Genomic DNA, 18,645 nt, shown 5'->3' on the forward strand with positions numbered 1-18,645 from the left:
TGTGGAGCCCCCATGGCCGCGGGACCGACGGTCAGCAGAGTCTCACTGAGCCTAGCATAGCTCTCAGTTAAATACCTTCTCCAGGAACAAAGGCAGTACACAGCTGTTTCACACCTTAAAGTTCACACTCCCTTGCTACTTCCCAGAGTCCTCAAGAGACAAAAGACTGGTCCTCTGGAGTTCCTGTTTCCCCAACATCCTTACTACACCCCCTACCATTTGTCTTAAGTATGAGTGTCAGACATGTTAATACAATAAATAATGCGATTAAATACCTAGGTAAAAGAAATTCCTCTACATGTCTTATCCTTCATATTTTGTTCTGACATGTGTTTGTAAGCCACCATGGCATTTTCTGGCCACACACTGAGTTTGTTTCCTCAGACAGTGAAGCACAGAAGACGGAAGCACATGAAGGGATATAAAGAAGCAGTCTAAGTCTAATTAAGAAGCAGAAACCACTGTGAGTCTATTTCAACCTCGTTAGTTTAATATTAAAGCGACAGCAGGTGCAAAATGACAAAACTCTGAAGCAGGGAATGGCTTGGCAGACTGTTGTTCTCTCCTGATCCCTGCTGACGGATTTTTGTCTACCTCTGATTTTCTTTGTGTCCATCCCACCAATTCCAGTGGTCTCGGGCAAATGCCAGTTCAATAAAGGGAGAAATTTCAGAGATGAATTCTTCTGCGTCTCTTTCCGTTATACGTGTGATGTCTTATCCTTCATATTTTGTTCTGACATGTGTTTGTAAGCCACCATGGCATTTTCTGGCCACACACTGAGTTTGTTTCCTCAATTTGGCTCTTATCAAATTTACAAGGGGATAAAACTAAACTGAGACTAAAGTTACACTGAAATAACAATGCTTCTCTTTACTCTGTGTTGCCTCTGAAGTATAAAACCCAGTGGGAAACACAATCAGGTTTGTCTGCAACAATCCAGCATCACGCAGCGTGAAACTAAATGTGACTGTCTTAAAAACAAGAACCACATTTTCTTTGCTTTCCAGGAGTTCTGTTATCCTCGCTTATTGTGGATGTAAAGACCTGATACAGCTGTTTGTAAGACAACACATTTATGGTTATTCCTGACATACAAAGTGTGCAACAGACACATTACATATTTATTTATGATGTGCATTAATGAGGAAAAGGACAGAATTTCTTCTGAATTTCCACTTTCATTGATTTCCACCCGTAATATTTCATTTCCCAACATTTTCACATGGAACAGTTTAAAAAACCCATAATACTATCATATAAACTGCAATATTGAATAAAACAAGGAGTCAAACAGAAAAGCAAACAAACCAAAAATGGTTTTAAATCCCGATTTGTATCAGCTACCTGTTAACCTATATTAGTTCCTTTCAGATTAATCAAAGTTTCCTTTAGTTGTTGTTCTAACTCTCTGATCAATACAATCCACTCAGTTCTATCGATTTAATTTAACCTGATTCAGTCCACCCAATGCTTTCACTCACTGTATGCGCAAACTGTCTAGTTATGATACCCAGTAACACTTCAACGAGTTACCAATACAACTCAGACACAATCAATTTGTTTTGAAAGGTGCTATATAAATAAAACTGTACTTTTATTTACTTTCTTTACTCACTTTTTATGTTATTGCAATAACACTTTTTACACTTTTTTTTAACACAAAAGAATTATCCTCATTCAAAAGACATGTAAGAACCTCATTGGCTTACGGAATGTTGATGTTATTTAAAAAATTCATACAAAAACATGACCTCATTCAAAAATGTCATGTGACAACCTCATTGGCTTATGGAATTCTGATGTCACAGGCTTCTAAAGCTTTGATCCTTTGAAGCTTTGATCCTCATGAATCCTTAAGTAGGGGTGAGGATGTACAACTTTTAGTCCGTTATTTGCAGCACTTATGTTAGCAGCATTCAAACGTTCACCAGTAAAGCATTTTCAAACATTTGGATCCTTTTCGTACTCACGGTATACAGACTCCAACATGTCTCAGAAAGAGCAAGAAAGACAAGAAGCTGACCCCAGCTCTATTCCATGGTATGAGTCCCTAGACCCTTATATCAGCTCTCTTCCTTGGGATGAACAGGTAGAATTAGAGGAAAAGCGATTAGAAGAAATGGAGAATGAAAATCTCATGAACAGAGAAAAGATTAAGATCCTGACAGAAGAAAATGAGAGAAAGAGCACTGAATTAGAAAAATTATCCTACCAGCTTCAGGAAAGGGAAGGTATTATTGAGGAGAAACAATGGGCTCTCCAAGATAAGAGGAATCACGAGCTCCAAGAAAAGCTTGATGAAGCTCTAGAAAAAATTAAAGATCTGCTCCAAAATGAGAAAAAAGAGAGCATTAAAGGGGATAAAATGCTCAAGAAGAATCAGGAGCTCCAAGAAAAGCTTGATGGAGCTCTAGAAAAAATTAAAGATCTGCTCCAAAATAAGAAAAAAGAGAGCATTAAAGGGGATAAAATGCTCAAGAAGAATCAGGAACTCCAAGAAAAGCTTGATGGGGCTCTGGAAAAAAATAAAGATCTGCTCCAAAAGGAGAAAAAAGAGAGCATAAAACAGGAAAACATGGTCAAGAAGAATCAGGAGCTCCAAGAGAAGCTTGACGAAGCTCTGGAAAAACTGAAAGAAATCCACCAAGAAGAGAAACAACAGTCCACACAGCAGAGAGACATAGAGAGCAAACTCCAAGCCATGGAGGAAAAATACAAAGCGCTGCAGGTGAAACATGACAAAACTCTGCACAAAAGTCAACAGGTGCTTCAAGACAAGAAGCAAATGGAAATGAAACAGAAGGAAATGGACTCCAAGCTTGACGAGATGGAGGAAAAACACAGATTGCTCCAAATCAAGCTTGAGAAAACAGTGCACAGAAATAAAGAGTTCATTCAAGAGAGAGAGCAACAAGAAATGCTCGAGAAAGAAACAGACTCCCAGCTTGAAGTCTTGGAGGAAAAATTGAAAATGCTGCAAATAACTCTTGAGGAAACACTGCTCAAAAATAAAGAGATGCTTCACGAGAAAGACCAACAGAAAATACATCAGGAAGAAATGGATTGCAAGCTGAGGAACATCGAGAAACAAAATGAAGGCTTGCAAGTAATGCTTGATGAAGCACTGCAGAGAAGAAAAGAGTTCCTTCACGAGAAAGACAAACAGAAAATACAAAAGGAAGAAATGGATTGCAAGCTGAGGCACATCAAGAAACAGAATGAAGGTTTGCAAGTGATGCTTGATGAAGCTCTTGAGAGAAATAAAGAGTTTCTTCACGAGATAGACCAACAGAAAATACAAAAGGAAGAAACGGATTGCAAGCTGAGGAACACTGAGAAACAAAATGAAGGCTTGCAAGTGATGCTTGATGAAGCTCTGGAGAGAAATAAGGAGATCCTCCAAGACAAGAAACAAGAGCCTGTAGAGCAGAGAGACCTGCAGAGCAAACTCCAAGCCATGGAGAAAAAATACAAAGCGCTGCAGGTGAAACATGATAAAACTCTGCACAAAAGTCAACAGTTGCTTCAAGACAAGAAGCAAATGGAAATGAAACAGAAAGAAACGGACTCCAAGCTTGACGAGATGGAGGAAAAACACAGATTGCTTCAAGTCAGGCTCGATAAAAAAGTGCACAGAAATAAAGAGTTAATTCAAGAGAGAGAGCAACAAGAAATACTCGAGAAAGAAACAGACCACAAGTTTGAAGTCTTGGAGGAAAAATGCAAAATGCTGCAAAAAACTCTTGAGGAAACACTGCTCAAAAATAAAGAGTTGCTTCACGAGAAAGACCAACAGAAAATACAACAGGAAGAAGAAAAACTTAATCTCCAGAGGAAAAATCAAGCACTCCAAGAATTGTATAACGAAACGATGTACAAAACAACTGTACTTGAAGGAGAAAAGAAAAAACTGGAAAAACAATGCTCAGCGATGCAGAGTAGCATCAAGGAGATGCTGAGAAAAAATACCGAACTTGAGGAACTTTCTAAGACCTTGAAGTACAAAGACACTGAAATCCAGGCGCAAAAGCAAGAACAACAGAAAACACATAAAGACCTGCAGTGTAGACTTCAAGAAATCCAGAAGAGAAACCAGCAGCTGGAAGACATGCACACAGATGTGCACGAGGCAAAGCGAATAGAGGAGGCAACAGTTGAAGAACTGAAAGACAAGCTTAAAGAAAAACAAGAACAATTAGAAGACATGGTGAAAAGATGCAACAAACTTGAGAAAGAAAACGCAGAAACAATCGATGAGCTGAAAACCCTCATCATTGAGAAAAAAGTGCTCGTGGAAGAGTATTTGAAAAAGAAGAAAAAACGCTTCCACTGGTTCTGGAGGAGGGACACTGCTGCTTCTCACCCAATGTAACCTCGTCTTCCTCCACCTCTATTCCATCTTCATTTCCCCCCTTCCCCTTCCCCCTCCCCTCCCTCCTTTGACTTTTTTCACCCTCACCCCCCGACCAGTCTCGGCAGTTGACTGCCCCCTCCTGAGCCTGGTTCTGCCATAGGTTTCTTCTTTAGGAGTTTTTCCTATCCACTGTCGCCTGGTGCTTGCTCAGAGGGGATTGTTGGGGTTTTCTCTCATCTCTCTCTTTCATTCTTTCTATCCCCCCCTTCCCCCCCCCCCTTCTGCCTTTTCCTTTACCCAATAAACACAATTGCCCACATTTTACATGTGTTTGAAAAATGTCTTCATTCAACAATAATTCATCTTAGGTATAAAAACAAGAAATAGGTAATAGCTGCATGTGTGTTTGTGTGTGTGCATAATATACATACTTGTTTCCCAGAAAGAATTAATACTAGATGGATAGAGACAGGGTTTAAAGACTAGAAATGAAAACATGTGAGTCCTGTCTTTAAATAAAAATATATAATTCCCTATATTCCTATCTATTCCAAACAACGGTAATAAGTAACAAAGTTTCAAATTTGTCTTTCACTTTGACTCTTAATTTACTAACCATGAACAAGAGGTCAGAGGTCAAATGTGGCACGATACCTTAAATCTTTCTATGATACTTTCTGTATGTGGACCAGAGATGGGCAACACCACATAGTCTGATTTCTTTTAAGTAACGAGTAAAGTAAGGGATTACTATTGCAAAAAAGGTAATTAGATTACTGTTACTTTCCCGTAAGCAGGCTTACATTACTGCGTTACTAATCCTCGTCATTTTCTTCGTGAGAGTGTCTCATGACAATGACGTACAAGTGTGCGACGTCCGTGGCAGCAACAGACGTGTCTAGATCAACAAAGAATAATATGGAGTGCAGGAGAGAGTACGACCATGCAGGGTTTAAAGCTTACTTTGAGTTTGATTCTGTAAAAAGTGACAAAAACATTGAAAACATACAGTAGTGAAGTTCTTAGCTCCCTGTTTTAGTTTTGTTGTCCCCCCCTTTTCTTCTTTTTCACACCAACAGGCACTTTAGAATCACCAACTGACAAGCATGTCTTTGGACAGGCTCAAACCGGAGAGGTGATCAATGGACCACAGCGCTGCACACCCCTGGCAACTTTGGGGGTAAAGCCACTGGTTTGTGGTGGTTGTGTCGGGTGAAAAGGGGTGTTTTACTTCATTTTTAGCAGTAGCATCATCATTATATCAGAATCATTTAATAAGCATTGCATTAAACATTGATTGAAGCTATTTACATTACATTTAACATTTGTATTACAGTGATTGTTATAACCTGGTGTTAATCTTTTATTTACAGGTGTCAGAATAATTATATGATCTCTCTTTGCAGGTGTAAACATGATCACCTTATACATATGGCAGTTTGTTGCTCATTATAGAGTTGTGCCCGAGTTAATAAAGGTCAAAAACTTCAGTCAGCGTTATGACTGGCTGATCCATGGTGTGGGATGACTTTGGGCCCTGGAGGTTGCACGCGCTTACATAACACTGATATTATGTGATTCTTTGTGATTTTTTATTCAGTTATATCTTTTCATTAAGTTTTTAAGTAGTGGTAGTTCATTAAACCAACCTTCATTTAATATTGTATCCCTGACTCAGCGTATTATATACAGGTCAACTTGATAATTTGGAAAACCTTGCAGCTGTAATGTTGTGTCTCCGTAGGGGACAGTTCGCTCCAAGGAGAGGCGGAGGAGCCAGTGTCTGTCCTCGAGACGATGAGAATGTTTTTCTTGATGTGTCTAAAGTTGTCAATATTGACTGTATTGTACCATCTGTACGCATGAGGGGGCGTTCTAATACCCTGATTTTCATAAAACAATGAGTGTGTGGAGTTTGTAATGAGATCTGATGCTGTCTGCTGTATGGTGTCCATCTCCCACGCGTGTGTTCATTAAATCATCGTTTGACTTGACCCGGCCGGACCAGTGTTGTTATTTTGGGTTTTCCTCCTGTATCCCTCCTCAATATTTGAATCCGTAACAGTTTTGGGGGCTCGTCCTGTGGTATTGAGGAGGAAGGTTTGGAGGTTTGGACGGTCCGAGGTGGTCGAACGGGCAGGCACGAGCCTGACGTGAGTGGGCAGGCCAGCACATCTAAAGGTAAGGCACAACCTGTTGAATGTAAATCCAAACTGTGCCAAATTGGATTGTATAAATTAAAAGTCTACTCACTAAAATTACTGGTGAAGGACTGTTTTGATTTTGATGAAAAATCTCATGAGTGTTGAAATTTGAACTAAGGTTACAAGTAATAATATTGGGTTAGAGTCCCAAGGTAAAGTAATAATATTGGGTTAGAGTCCCAAGATAAAGGAAAATAATACTGAGTTAGAGTCTCAGGTAGTTTGATAGGGAATTGGTCAGTTTGCGAGTTAGAGTCTCCATTGGTCTAAGGATTGCATCTGTGTTGGTCATTTTGCGAGTTAGAGTCTCCAATGTCCATAACATTGCATCTGCCTCAGTCATACTCTTGTTTTTTGGGTGTTGTCTGTTGTTTAAAAGTATTATAAATTTTGTTAGAACGGTGGTTAGAGTCCACTAAGAGGCGCATAGCCCGGAGGTTACGCTCCCTCCTGGCCGCGGACGCGCGACTTTGAGCTGTCGGCGAACAGGGTTAGTTCAGTTGGCTTGACTGTGGGGTACAGGGCATCCTGGAACAAGCTAGGAGTTAGAGTCTCCTTATCTGCGCTTTTTTGGACACTTTAAATTGAGTTAGGGACTTTAGAGATGAGGCCAGATACAGTTAGAGTCTGATACTGGTTAATTGATTACAAAAAAGTTGGACTTTCTTCGGTTGGACCCGTTATCTTAAATTTGTCAAAATTGTGTAGGCGCTAAAACTTTCAGGCCTGAGAGTGATTGTAAATATAAGACGTCTTTGTAAAATAAGATAGAGAGTTGAGTGTGAAACGAGGCTGTGTGTGACGATAGCGTGCTGCAGCGCTGCGAGCTATGTTTGGATTGTGTGTGAACATGCAAATGACGTGGCTGCTGTGAGGTACACAGAGGACGTTCATTTTTGTTTAGAGTGTGATTGACTGTTATAATTATGCTCTGCAAGTATTGTTAAAGCCCTGTAAATAACATGCTGGTTTTGTGTATTATGATAATATAAATGAGTTTTGAATATTGCTGTGAATATATGATTAATGACTGTGGGTGGCATATTTCTCTTGTGTTGCATGGCTGAAAATTGGAAAGTTTAAAATGCTTTTGATTCAAGCAAGATATATATGAAGTTATAAGACTGTGAGCATCTTTTTCTTTCAGTGTGAGACTATAGACAAGTATGCTTGATTAACCCAGTTGCTTTCTTGTGATAATATAAGATATAATACATTTAACTCTGAGTTATTGTGGTGTATGCGGAGGTGAGTGTTTACAATTTGGATCAAATTGTAGTGAATTAATTTGAGACAAAATTTAAGTGTACTTAGAAAACCACACATTTATTCCCCTAGAAGAATCTTAATCAATAATACCTTTAGATAAAATTGTTAAAAGGTTATGAGCTGTCTTGATACAGAGAAAGTGGAGTTTGTCACCCTAAAAAGGATGGAATGATGCTCTACCTCTGTGTTCAAGTCTAGACATAAGTTTAAGTACATATGAGCCACTAATAAGCGTGACATAATCCATAAGGAATAAATAAATAAATAAATAAATAAATAAATAAATAAATAAATAAATAAATAAATAAATATATATTTGTTGAATAACTTTAACAGAAGTGAATCTATGAGCACGCAATAAAGTGGACTTGTGAAAAGTAAGAAATTGATTTACATTTACACACATATTTGAAAGAAAAAAAAAAACAAAAAAAAAACCCCACTCAATATTGATAAATTCCTGTTCATATAAAGTTATATAAAAACCTAATAATGTTGCGATCAGCGTCCTGTCACATTGAAGTTACAGGGGTAGAGGGGCTTCTGGAGGTGAACTGTGACTGTTCTGCACAGACAGAAGAGGGAGATGCCCCTTATGAGGTGTCAGTAAGTTCAGAAATAGACCTGGACGACTTGGATCAATATATTAGTCGGTGTTTACTTTTATTTAAAGGGGTGATTGAACTAGCCATACAGGAGGATGACCCCGAGTATGAAGTCACAGAGGCGGCTATGTTTGTTTTCTCCATGGTAGAAGCGGTAATAACCGGTACTGATTTTAATATGCTTTCTTAAAATTTGTGGAGTTAGTGGTGGAGAAGTCCCGAAGTGAGAAATTATTTAAAAGGAGATAATTGGCTTTTTGAAATTGTGTGGCTGACATGAATTGTTTGTGACTGTATGTTTGAAATGGTTAATGGTGTCTGGAGTAAATGAGACTAAGTGGAGTTTGATTGTTCAGTGTTGAAATAAAATAAGTAAAATGGTGAACTCTTGAGGAGTTTGGGTTTGACTGATTCATCACTCTCCCACCGGTTAAAATAGAATGGTGTTTATTTATCATTATGTGATGTGAGAGCGCCTTGACGCAGGTTTTGTGGCGACTTGGTGTGGTGAGAAGGTGTTAAACTGTGTGGCTGTAGCGTGCATAAAGTACAGCACACAATGTATTTGGTTTTACTAAATTAAATGGGAGAGTGAAACATTGTAATTGAGTGTGAACATTAATAAAACCACGGTCAAATCTCTGACGCACTGGGTTAATTGTGTGTCACCGAGCAGGTCAGGAGGAGACTGTGACCGTTGGAGTGGTGAGATTAATTCTGAGAACTCTCAAGGAGACGTAGTGGGGTGACCCAGGAGGAGGAGTCGAGTAACGTCATTGAGAGGGAGGTAAGCCTGTGTTTCAGGAAAATGGCAAACAGCTCCAGCGCGACATCTAGTGGGTCTAGGGCATTTAGGCCTCTGGAGGAGCAACTGCAACAGCTAAAAAAAGCCATTCGCTTGGCTTTCCCTGGATCATTAAAAATAGCGGAGAAAGAATGCGAAATGATGGATGTGGAGGTAAGGAAAATTATTGCCTCCCAACAGAGAGGGCTGGAGGAGAAGATAGCCCTAAACATTGTGTTTAAAACGGAAGGAGAGAGATGCGAGCAGAAACTGGAACAACTGGAAAAGGAAACAGAGGGACGTTCAGTTAACCGGAAAGCCAAAAAAGAAATCAAGAATTTAAAGGAGACCCATGCAAAGTGCTGTAAATGGCTGTTCCTGTGGAATGGAGCATCATCTTGGATGATGGAGGATGTCATGGAGGAAACAGGAGACATGGAAAATGTCATGGAGTCATTGAAACAGCTGAAGGAGGAAAATAAAAAGATAAAGAGCCAAATGAAGGATTTAATGTCAAACCCAGAAGATGCTAACAGACATCACACACCAAAATTATATCCTTGGGCCACAGTAACACCTAGTGCCCCACCACAATCATACATCATGCCTGTGATGACTCTTGGTGGGGGACAAGTTCATGGTCCACATGGACAAACTGGAGTGGTTCTTGGAGGAATAGCGGACGTTGAATATACCAGCCCACCTACAGTTCGTCCCAAAGAAAGGTCAATGACAGTTAAATGTCAGCCCCAAAGTGGGGGAGGGAGAATGATAGCCTCAGCTGCAGATGAAGGCTTAACCTCGCCTCCCCGCCCACTAAGTAAAGAAAAAATGTCAGACTCAGAAGTAATAATGGAGGAACAGCCAAGTTACAGTGGACAGACTGAACAGACCCTTAAAACGGAGGATACAATGTCAATGGAGGATGGAAGTGAACGGTCAACCTTTCAGGAGTTGCCAACACCAGTAAGAGAAGGGCAGACCCAAACCAGTAGGTCGGAGAGACCTGACACAATGGCTAAGGACGGAAACTGGAGAGGAGAAGTCTATGGCTGGATGCATGAAAACCCAAATGCACTAAGGGAAGTAATAAAAACACTAAAAGACGTCAAGAAAAAACTGAGCGAAGCTAAGCCAGAGAAGGAGAGTGAAGATGGTGCGACTTCATCAGAAGAGGAGAGTGATGAGGAAAAAGACAGAGTAGTTGAGTCAGAGTCAAATGTAGGCAGAAATTTGAGACCGAGACGTGGAGGAATAGAAGTGAGAAGGCCCATGTTTCAAAGTTCAAGAGGAAAGGAACATGTGGTTCACTATAAACAAGTGTCCTTAGAGCCAGGAGCTGCTGGCCCTAGTTATAATCTCCCTTTAATAGCAGGTTCAAAAAATGAACCACTGTATCGCCCATATAAAATAAGAGATTTGGAAGCATTGGTTAAACAACTTCCACCTATAACAGAGGGAGGAGCGAGTTGGTTAAGAACATTAAGTAGATTGACCGAAGGCCAGGAACTTGCCATTGGCGATTTCCGTGCTATTGCTGGCCACTGTATGCTCGGTGGTGGGCTAGCTGATGTAGAGGCTATAGCCCATACAACTTGTTATGCAAATGATCTGCCATACCATGAAGTGCAATGTGCCTTATCTGACGCAGTCCGTGAGAAGTACCCAACCCCTAATATTGGAGCTATACCTAAAATAAATTGGGACCCCCAACATACACCTAGGGAGTTTTTAGCAAAAGCCAAAGAGCAGTGGTTGTCAGAAACAGGTATCCATCCAGGTAATGAAGGTGAGCATCGTGCGTGGTTCCGTTCTGCGGTGCTGGCAGGGCTGCCCAATCAAGTAAAAGCTGACTTAGAGAAAAATCCAGATTTTGCTGTAGCAGACTCTGTGCAGTGGGAAAGACATGTAACTCATCGCTTGCAGCAGGAACAGGATACCGTGAACAGACAAAAAAAGAGTTGGAGGAGGCACAGGCGTCCTTGGTTAAGTTACAGCTGACAGAGGCAAGAAATAAAGTTGGAGAGAAAAAGAAGGAGGAAAAAGAGAACGCAAAGAAAATAATGATAGCTGGGCCCCAGCCTGGTCTCGTGCCTGAATGGCCAGAGGGAGACCCGGGTCCGTGCCCTGATGACAGGTGGCCCGTCAATGCACCAAGGCAGCGTCAACCCATAGGGAATTGGGGGACCGGTGGTCCGCAAAGAGGGCGTGGTGGATCAGTGAGGGGAGTGCAAAGAGCTCGTGGAACAGGGAATCCCAGCAACATGCCTTGGAATGCCTGTTGGAGATGTGGAGCAGAGGGACACTGGAGGAGAGAGTGTCCAGAACTTGTTCAAAGCTATCCAAGGAGAGGCTATCGACCCCAGGCACGTGGAACACAAAGAGGGAGAAATGGGTACAGGGGAGCATATCAAGCCCCAAACCCAAGTGCAGCGCCAGTCGCTCAGTACCCAGTGGCTGACTGGGGCTGGGAACAGGAGCAGTACTGAAGGAGCCCGGAGAGACCAAACAGCATGGGGATGGCAGACCCTATGCTGTCAATGACCGTGGAAGGGACAGAATTGCCCTTTCTAGTGGACACTGGAGCAACATATTCCACATTGAGAGCAACACCAGACTGTGCCACACTTTCCTATCACACAGTTAATGTGGTGGGTTTTTCCGGGGTCCCAATGACTCTGCCATTGACCAATCCAGCCGTGACAAAGCTGGGAAAGCAGACTGTGAAACACCAATATGTGGTGTCACCTCAAGTGCCAGTGAATCTCATGGGCAGGGACCTGCTCGTGAAGCTGGGAGCTACTATCATGTGCTCTGCAGATGGACTGTCTGTTACTCTGCCAGGAGGACAGCATTTCCCGTGCCTGGGAACAAACTCAAAGACTCAGTATCTGCTTCAGAACTGTGAACAACCCAAAGCCGATATTTACTGGGGAAGGCTGCTGGAGGAAGGCATTCTAAGTCAATTCCAACTGTGGAGACCCTGGATAATGAGCTTGGCAGTTTACTCCCCACCACGAGATCCATACCACGTCACTCTTTTTTATGACAGGGAAAATGATGACACCTATCGTGAATTATTCCAGTCTGATCTTGAGGGTCAGATCTGGAATGTGCAAACAAATAACATTTACATTGGGCCAGAAGGTGTAGCCGCGGCTGTAAAATTAACTGATGAACAACTGCCTTGGTATAATGTGGGAGAAAATTCGGCCCCTCACATTACATTGGCGGTCCACGAAGGTCATGGAGCATGTGATCTGGGACCAATGATCAGGCGGGCGCTGGACGACGCAGGGTGGCAAAGCACCCAAATTCCAAATTTATGTTATGCACCAAATTCTAAAATCTATTGTATAACTTGTATGTCTAATGATGTAGTGACCCTTGAACATCAAGAAATTTCAGAAACATATGGAAGAGAGAGAGCAGATCATCCTGATGCAGTTGCTGAACTGTCAAAACTGCCTGACATTCTGTGGTCCAAAGGGCCCGCAGATGTTGGCCTGGCCACCTGTTCGCCTGTCCTGTTCCACCTGAAATCAAACACACCAATCAACAGACCGCAGTATAAACATAAACCTGAAGCAGAAGAGGGAATTGCAGAAACAATTGAAGGGCTGTTAAATGTCGGAGTGTTAGAGCCATCTTACTCACATTGGAACACACCAATTCTACCGGTGGAGAAATCTGGAACAGGAAAGTATCGTATGGCACATGATTTGCGTGCCATTAATGCCATATTGCACACTAACACTGTACCTGGTCCAAACCCCTACACTGCACTATCAGATATTACGTGTGACCAAAAGTGGTTCACTTGTATTGACCTAGCAAATGCATTCTTTTGTCTTCCACTGCATGAGTCACTCAGAGACATTTTCTCATTCACATACAGAGGCAAAAAATTCAGATACACATGTCTACCACAAGGTTTTGCACTTTCTCCTGGCATTTTCAATCAGGTGCTCAAAGAGGCCCTGTCAACATGTAATTTGCCAGATGGATGTACATTGATTCAATATGTCAATGATCTTCTCATTGCAGCCCCGTCAGCAGCGGATTGTGCGGCAGCCTCGCTTGTCGTGTTGAATAGATTGGCGGAGTGTGGCTTCAAAGTGAGTAAAGAAAAGTTGCAATTGGTTCGACCTGAGGTAACATTTTTGGGTCGGGTAATCGCACACAAATCAGTGGGTTTAATGAACACACACAGAGACCAAATTCTGACACACCCAAAACCGCGAACAGTGAGAGAAATGCTTTCTTTCCTTGGTTTGACAGGTTACAGCAGAAAGTTCATTCCTGACTATGTAGGTAAAACTGCCCCTTTAAGGGGCCTAATGAAGCAAGTTGGCGTTCGAAATCTTAAGGCTGAATTGCCTTGGACGTCTGACACTGAAATCGCGTTTATTGCATTAAAACAGGATCTGTCAAGAGCATCTGATTTGGTTACACCTAATTATGATGAGCCATTCTATTTGGATATTTCCGAAACAAACTCCGTCGTAAACGGGGTGTTGTTTCAGAAAAAAGGGGGAAGTAGGGATGTTCTCATGTATGTTAGTATAAAACTACATCCAACAGAAGCAAGACATCCCACATGCACACAACATGCAGCAGGGGTTGCCAAAGTCATTCAGAAGACAGCACATGTAGTGAGAGGACATCCACTAAAAATACTCACTACACATAGTATAGTGGCGTATGTGAACTCACAAGCATTTAGTATGACACCACGGGCGCAACAGAAATTGAGTAAAGTTTTGGAGGCTCCAAATTTGACATTCACACATGAAGGAACTAACATGGCAGATTTAATGGGAGCAGGGGTACCACATGACTGCGTCAAAAGAGCACAGGTTGAAGAAAAAATTAGAGAGGACCTGAAGGCGGAACCTATACCTGGAGCTGAGGATTGGTTCACAGATGGATGTTGCCACAGAGATGAAGAAGGACTAAAAACCGGGTATGCGGTGGTCTGTAGAGTAGGAAATGAGTATCAGGTCAAAGAAGCAGGAAGGATTGAGGGACAGCAGTCGGCCCAGAGAGCTGAAGTGATAGCCCTAGCTCGAGCTTTGAGGTTAGCTAAGGATATGAGAGTGAACATCTACACTGACTCAGCGTATGCATTCGGAGCAGCGCATGTGGAGCTGCCTCAATGGAAAAGAGCAGGATTCAGAACAGCAACCAACGCACCTATTTGCCACAAGAAGGAAATGGAGGAACTGGAGGAGGCCTTGGGCGATCCAAGAGAGGTGAGTATCATAAAATGCAAAGGGCACTCACAAGGAACCAGCATGGTGGCAAAAGGAAACCAGAAAGCGGACGAAGCCGCAAAGGAGGCAGCAGGTTACAAAGGACGGAGACAAATGATACAGGTAATTGCAGAAGAGGAAGGGCCAATTAACCAAACGGAGGAGGTCAAACAGGCCCAGGAGGAGGCATCCCCAGAGGAAAAGGGGGTGTGGAAAAACAAGAGAGCCTGGCAGGATGGAGGCTTGTGGAGGGGGCCAGACGGGCGTCCCGTGCTAACAGCCAAAATGGCGAAACAGAAGGTGAGCGAGGCCCACGGGCTTGGACACGTCGGAATAGCACAGATGGAGAGAAATCTGTGTCACTGGTGGCACCCTAACCTCAGAGAAATGATAAGGGAGAAGGTCAGAATGTGTCTAATCTGTGGAGCACACAATCCCAAGCCAGTGACCAAACCAGAATTGGGTAAGTTCCGGATGCCTGAGAGGCCGGGAGAGGAGATTGTCATTGATTTCACTGATATGATTGATTCAGGCCCTGGTGGTCTTCGTTATTTGTTGGTGTGTGTAGATGTACTGACCGGCTGGCCAGAGGCATGGGCGACTAAAAAGGAAGATGCGAGTACCGTGATCAAATGTTTAATCAATCATTATATTCCTCGACATGGGTTCCCTAAAAGAATTAGATCAGATAATGGAACCCACTTTAAAAATCAAGATTTGGCAAAGGTGGAAAAAATGTTGGGAGTTCAGCACAAATTTGGAACAGTGTATCATCCTCAATCCCAAGGGAAAGTAGAAAGGATGAATTTAAATTTGAAAAATAAATTAGCTAAAATCTGCGCGCAAACAGGGCTCAATTGGGTCGCGGCCCTGCCGATTGCGTTGATGACCATAAGATGTTCTGTTAATCAGTCCACAGGTTTCACGCCATACGAGCTGCTAACTGGGAGACAGTTTCCGGCACCTTGGACGGTGGGCCCGGTGGAACAGGGCACGAGAGGGAACAGGTCTCACGCAGACTATTGGATCGAGTTAAAGGCGCTTGTGTCCAGCTTCACAAAGCAGGTGGCTTGTGAAAGACCCCCAGGAGAAGGAGAGGTCCCAGACGTGAGAGTGGTGTGGCTGAAGGTCATCAAACGCAAGTGGAAGGAACCTCGTTGGACTGGCCCATATGAGGTGTTTGCCCGGACGGCGAAAGCGGTTCAACTGAAAGGGAAAGGCGACAACTGGTATCACTGGTCGCAGTGTGCACCGGCACGCGACAGCTGGGTGGAAAAAATTGCAACTCCACCCAACACAGGTGAAAAACAGAGGCAGAATAAACCCTCACACCTGTGCAACGGGCCGACCGGTAGTCTACCTGGGAGGCCGAAGAACGAAGACCAGCTTAGGAGGAAGTCACCACGACAGCAAAAAGGAGCGGTATCAAATTGAATATTTCACATAAAGGCTTTAATAAGAAGAGCTTTGAACCTGTATGTAAAAAAAAAAAAAAAAAAAAAAAAAACAAAGAAAAAATAATTCACACATAATACAATGCCATCACAACAATCAGAAACCTGTGATGAGAGAGAAGTTACAAAAATTAACAAAATGTTACTTCGTTTGATGTTGACTATGTTATTAATCACCGCTATATGTTTTTTGGTTTATTTGTTGCAGACCGGCCCACGCAGACTGTCTGAGCACGGAGGTCATTCCAGCCCAGCGCCACTCGATATACCACTCAGTGAACTCAAGTCGCGGGCGAGAATGAAGCGCGAAATCTCTGGTAAAACGGATGAGTGTCTCAGCACTTATGGTGGTTTAGAATTAGATTATGTTAACGGCTCCACAACCTCGTTTACGTTTGATTTGTGTGATGTTTTTTAACTGTAAGGGCGCGAGCAGTAATTGGAGGGGATACAATGTGTGGATCTGCTGGGACTACTCAGTGAGTACACATTGCGAAAGGGGAAATCGGCCTTATGACGGGTGGTGTAGGAATTGGAATCAGGTAAAGGGTTATACTGGGGAAAATTGGGAACCGTCAGAATTAGGACCAGGAAATGAGCTTAAACTTCAAAGGGATTACAGTCCATCTAAAAATCTGTTGACTTTGTCATTGGGGAGTTGGCAGCGGGAAAAACCTGTATATTTAGTTGTGGGCGTGGAAACTGCAGGAGTTGATCCAAAAAGGTTAATTAAAGTTAATTTCTTAGAAAAACATAACCTAGTACAGTCAGTTAGAAAAGAAACGGCAACACACGTGACTTTCAATCCAATCAACTCTGTTACTTCTTTTACAGGCCACAAGGGAAGCGGGTCGTCGGAGGCGGTACCAGAGGAGCAGGAACCAAACGGTAGACGGGTCCTGTCAGTGGACTATAGCACACTAAAACCTCGAGACTTGATTGAACGCGCCACCGGGTTCAGTGACAGCAACATCTGGCTGGATTGGATGGCTCAAAATGCGAGAGAACAAAAATTGTCTAATTGTGTAGCTTGTGCTTCCGCTAGACCGCGTTTGTTTACAGAGCCTGCGCCACTGCATCCAGAGGATCAGTGGGGCTATAATTGCATGTTGCGAATGACGAGAGAAGTAGTGAATAGTGGGAATTGCACTGTTTTGTCGAGTTTATTTCCCCCTATCAACAAATACACCCAAGTAGGACCGTTTATGCCTAGAAAGGATAATTATACGTGTTTTAAGTTCTCCACGGATAAAGTAAAGTATAATTTGGGAGAAATTGATCCCAGTTGGTGTTCTGTTACACACCTGGGGAGGACCACAAATAATGTAAGTGATGCATCTACATTAATTGGAACCTGGGCCAGGAGCGGGCTGTATTATTATTGCGGCCACAAGACTCTTTTGGTTCGTGTTCCTCTGGGAAGCGTGGGGACGTGCGCGATGGTGAGACTAGGAGCGCCACTTATGCTAATTGGAAATCAGGTAAAAGCGATCCCACAGCACAACACACGCACACTGGCAGCCAGACGCAAGAGACACATTTTGCTAAAAAGACAAATTGATGGAACACATGTTTATGACCCTAGAATGAATTCACCAACCTGGATCGACTCCATTGGAGTGCCCAGGGGGGTTCCAAATGAATATAAACTTGCTGACCAATTAGCAGCCGGCTTTGAAAATCTTCCAATAATCTCTGCTTTCTTTCCAGTGACCCCAAGCAAGAACGTAGACAGGATTAATTATGTTCATTATAATGTGCTGAGACTCTCTAACCTGACCAGAGACGGGATGGAGGGGTTAGCGGAGCAGGTGGGTCCCACCTCATTAATGGGTGTGCAAAATAGGATGGCCCTTGATATGTTATTAGCAGAAAAAGGGGGCGTTTGTGCCATGTTTGGAGATCAGTGCTGCACCTTCATTCCAAACAACACCGCTCCGGACGGCTCAGTGACTCGGGCTCTTGAGGGCTTAAAGAGCCTGTCTGAAACAATGCATGATCACTCAGGAGTTGACAATCCGCTGGAGGGCTGGATGACCTCGGTGTTCGGACGGTGGAAAGGGCTTGTGCTTTCGGTCATGCTTACTTTGTCTGTTTTGGTGGGTATTTTTGTTATTTGTGGGTGTTGTCTCATTCCTTGTGCCAGAGCATTGTTAGAGAAAGTGATCACAAGGGCAGTGGACCCTAGAGTTGTGACTCCGATGTCCATGATGCCATTGATGCACGTCGAACAGGCTGTATAGGTCAAGGCAGTAGCGGTTTTAGATACGGGCGACACGGGCGGTTGCCCGGGGCGGCATCGTGGTGGGGGCGGCATCACGGGCATCGGCAAAAAATAAATAAAAAATGCTCGTACTCATGCTGCCCCGACGTCAGCCAGCGCACATTGTGAATGGCACAGGCACCAATCGGTTTTCTATCGCCCATTTGCTGGGAGTAAGGGCGCCCATTTGCGAGGTGCGCCTGCTGCTTGCGGCACAAGGAGGAGAGGGCGGGGCGGCGGGGGATTCTCTGGTGGCTGGAGCAGCGTCTAATAACCAACTCGCAAAATAAAACAAAATAAAAACAAACAAACGAACACGAAAACACCAGACATCATGATACAGACTTATAATTTGCACCGATGTTTTTTTGAAATTCTGTACGCAAAAAGTGAGCGCGAGAGCCCTCGGTGCGCCTGCTTGCTGCTGAATTCAAAGTAAACTTTATTGTCATCT

General features: G+C 43.0%; 2 protein-coding genes across 2 annotated transcripts; both read left to right on the forward strand.

The window, feature by feature from the left end:
• Positions 1-11,182: 11,182 nt before the first annotated feature.
• On the forward strand, positions 11,183-13,315 carry LOC146502602 (uncharacterized). Its single transcript, XM_085134330.1, has 2 exons — positions 11,183-12,856; positions 13,267-13,315. The coding sequence occupies exons 1-2, from the start codon at positions 11,733-11,735 to the stop codon at positions 13,313-13,315; spliced, it is 1,173 nt and encodes a 390-aa protein (XP_084990456.1). The 5' UTR covers positions 11,183-11,732.
• Positions 13,258-16,326, forward strand: LOC146502603 (uncharacterized). The gene is made up of 2 exons (XM_085132003.1): positions 13,258-14,937; positions 15,394-16,326. The coding sequence occupies exons 1-2, from the start codon at positions 13,419-13,421 to the stop codon at positions 15,906-15,908; spliced, it is 2,034 nt and encodes a 677-aa protein (XP_084988129.1). The 5' UTR covers positions 13,258-13,418; the 3' UTR covers positions 15,909-16,326.
• The last annotated feature ends 2,319 nt before the right edge of the window (positions 16,327-18,645 follow it).

Source organism: Neolamprologus multifasciatus, chromosome 15, assembly GCF_963576455.1.
Source record: "Neolamprologus multifasciatus chromosome 15, fNeoMul1.2, whole genome shotgun sequence".
Lineage (NCBI taxonomy): Eukaryota > Metazoa > Chordata > Actinopteri > Cichliformes > Cichlidae > Neolamprologus > Neolamprologus multifasciatus.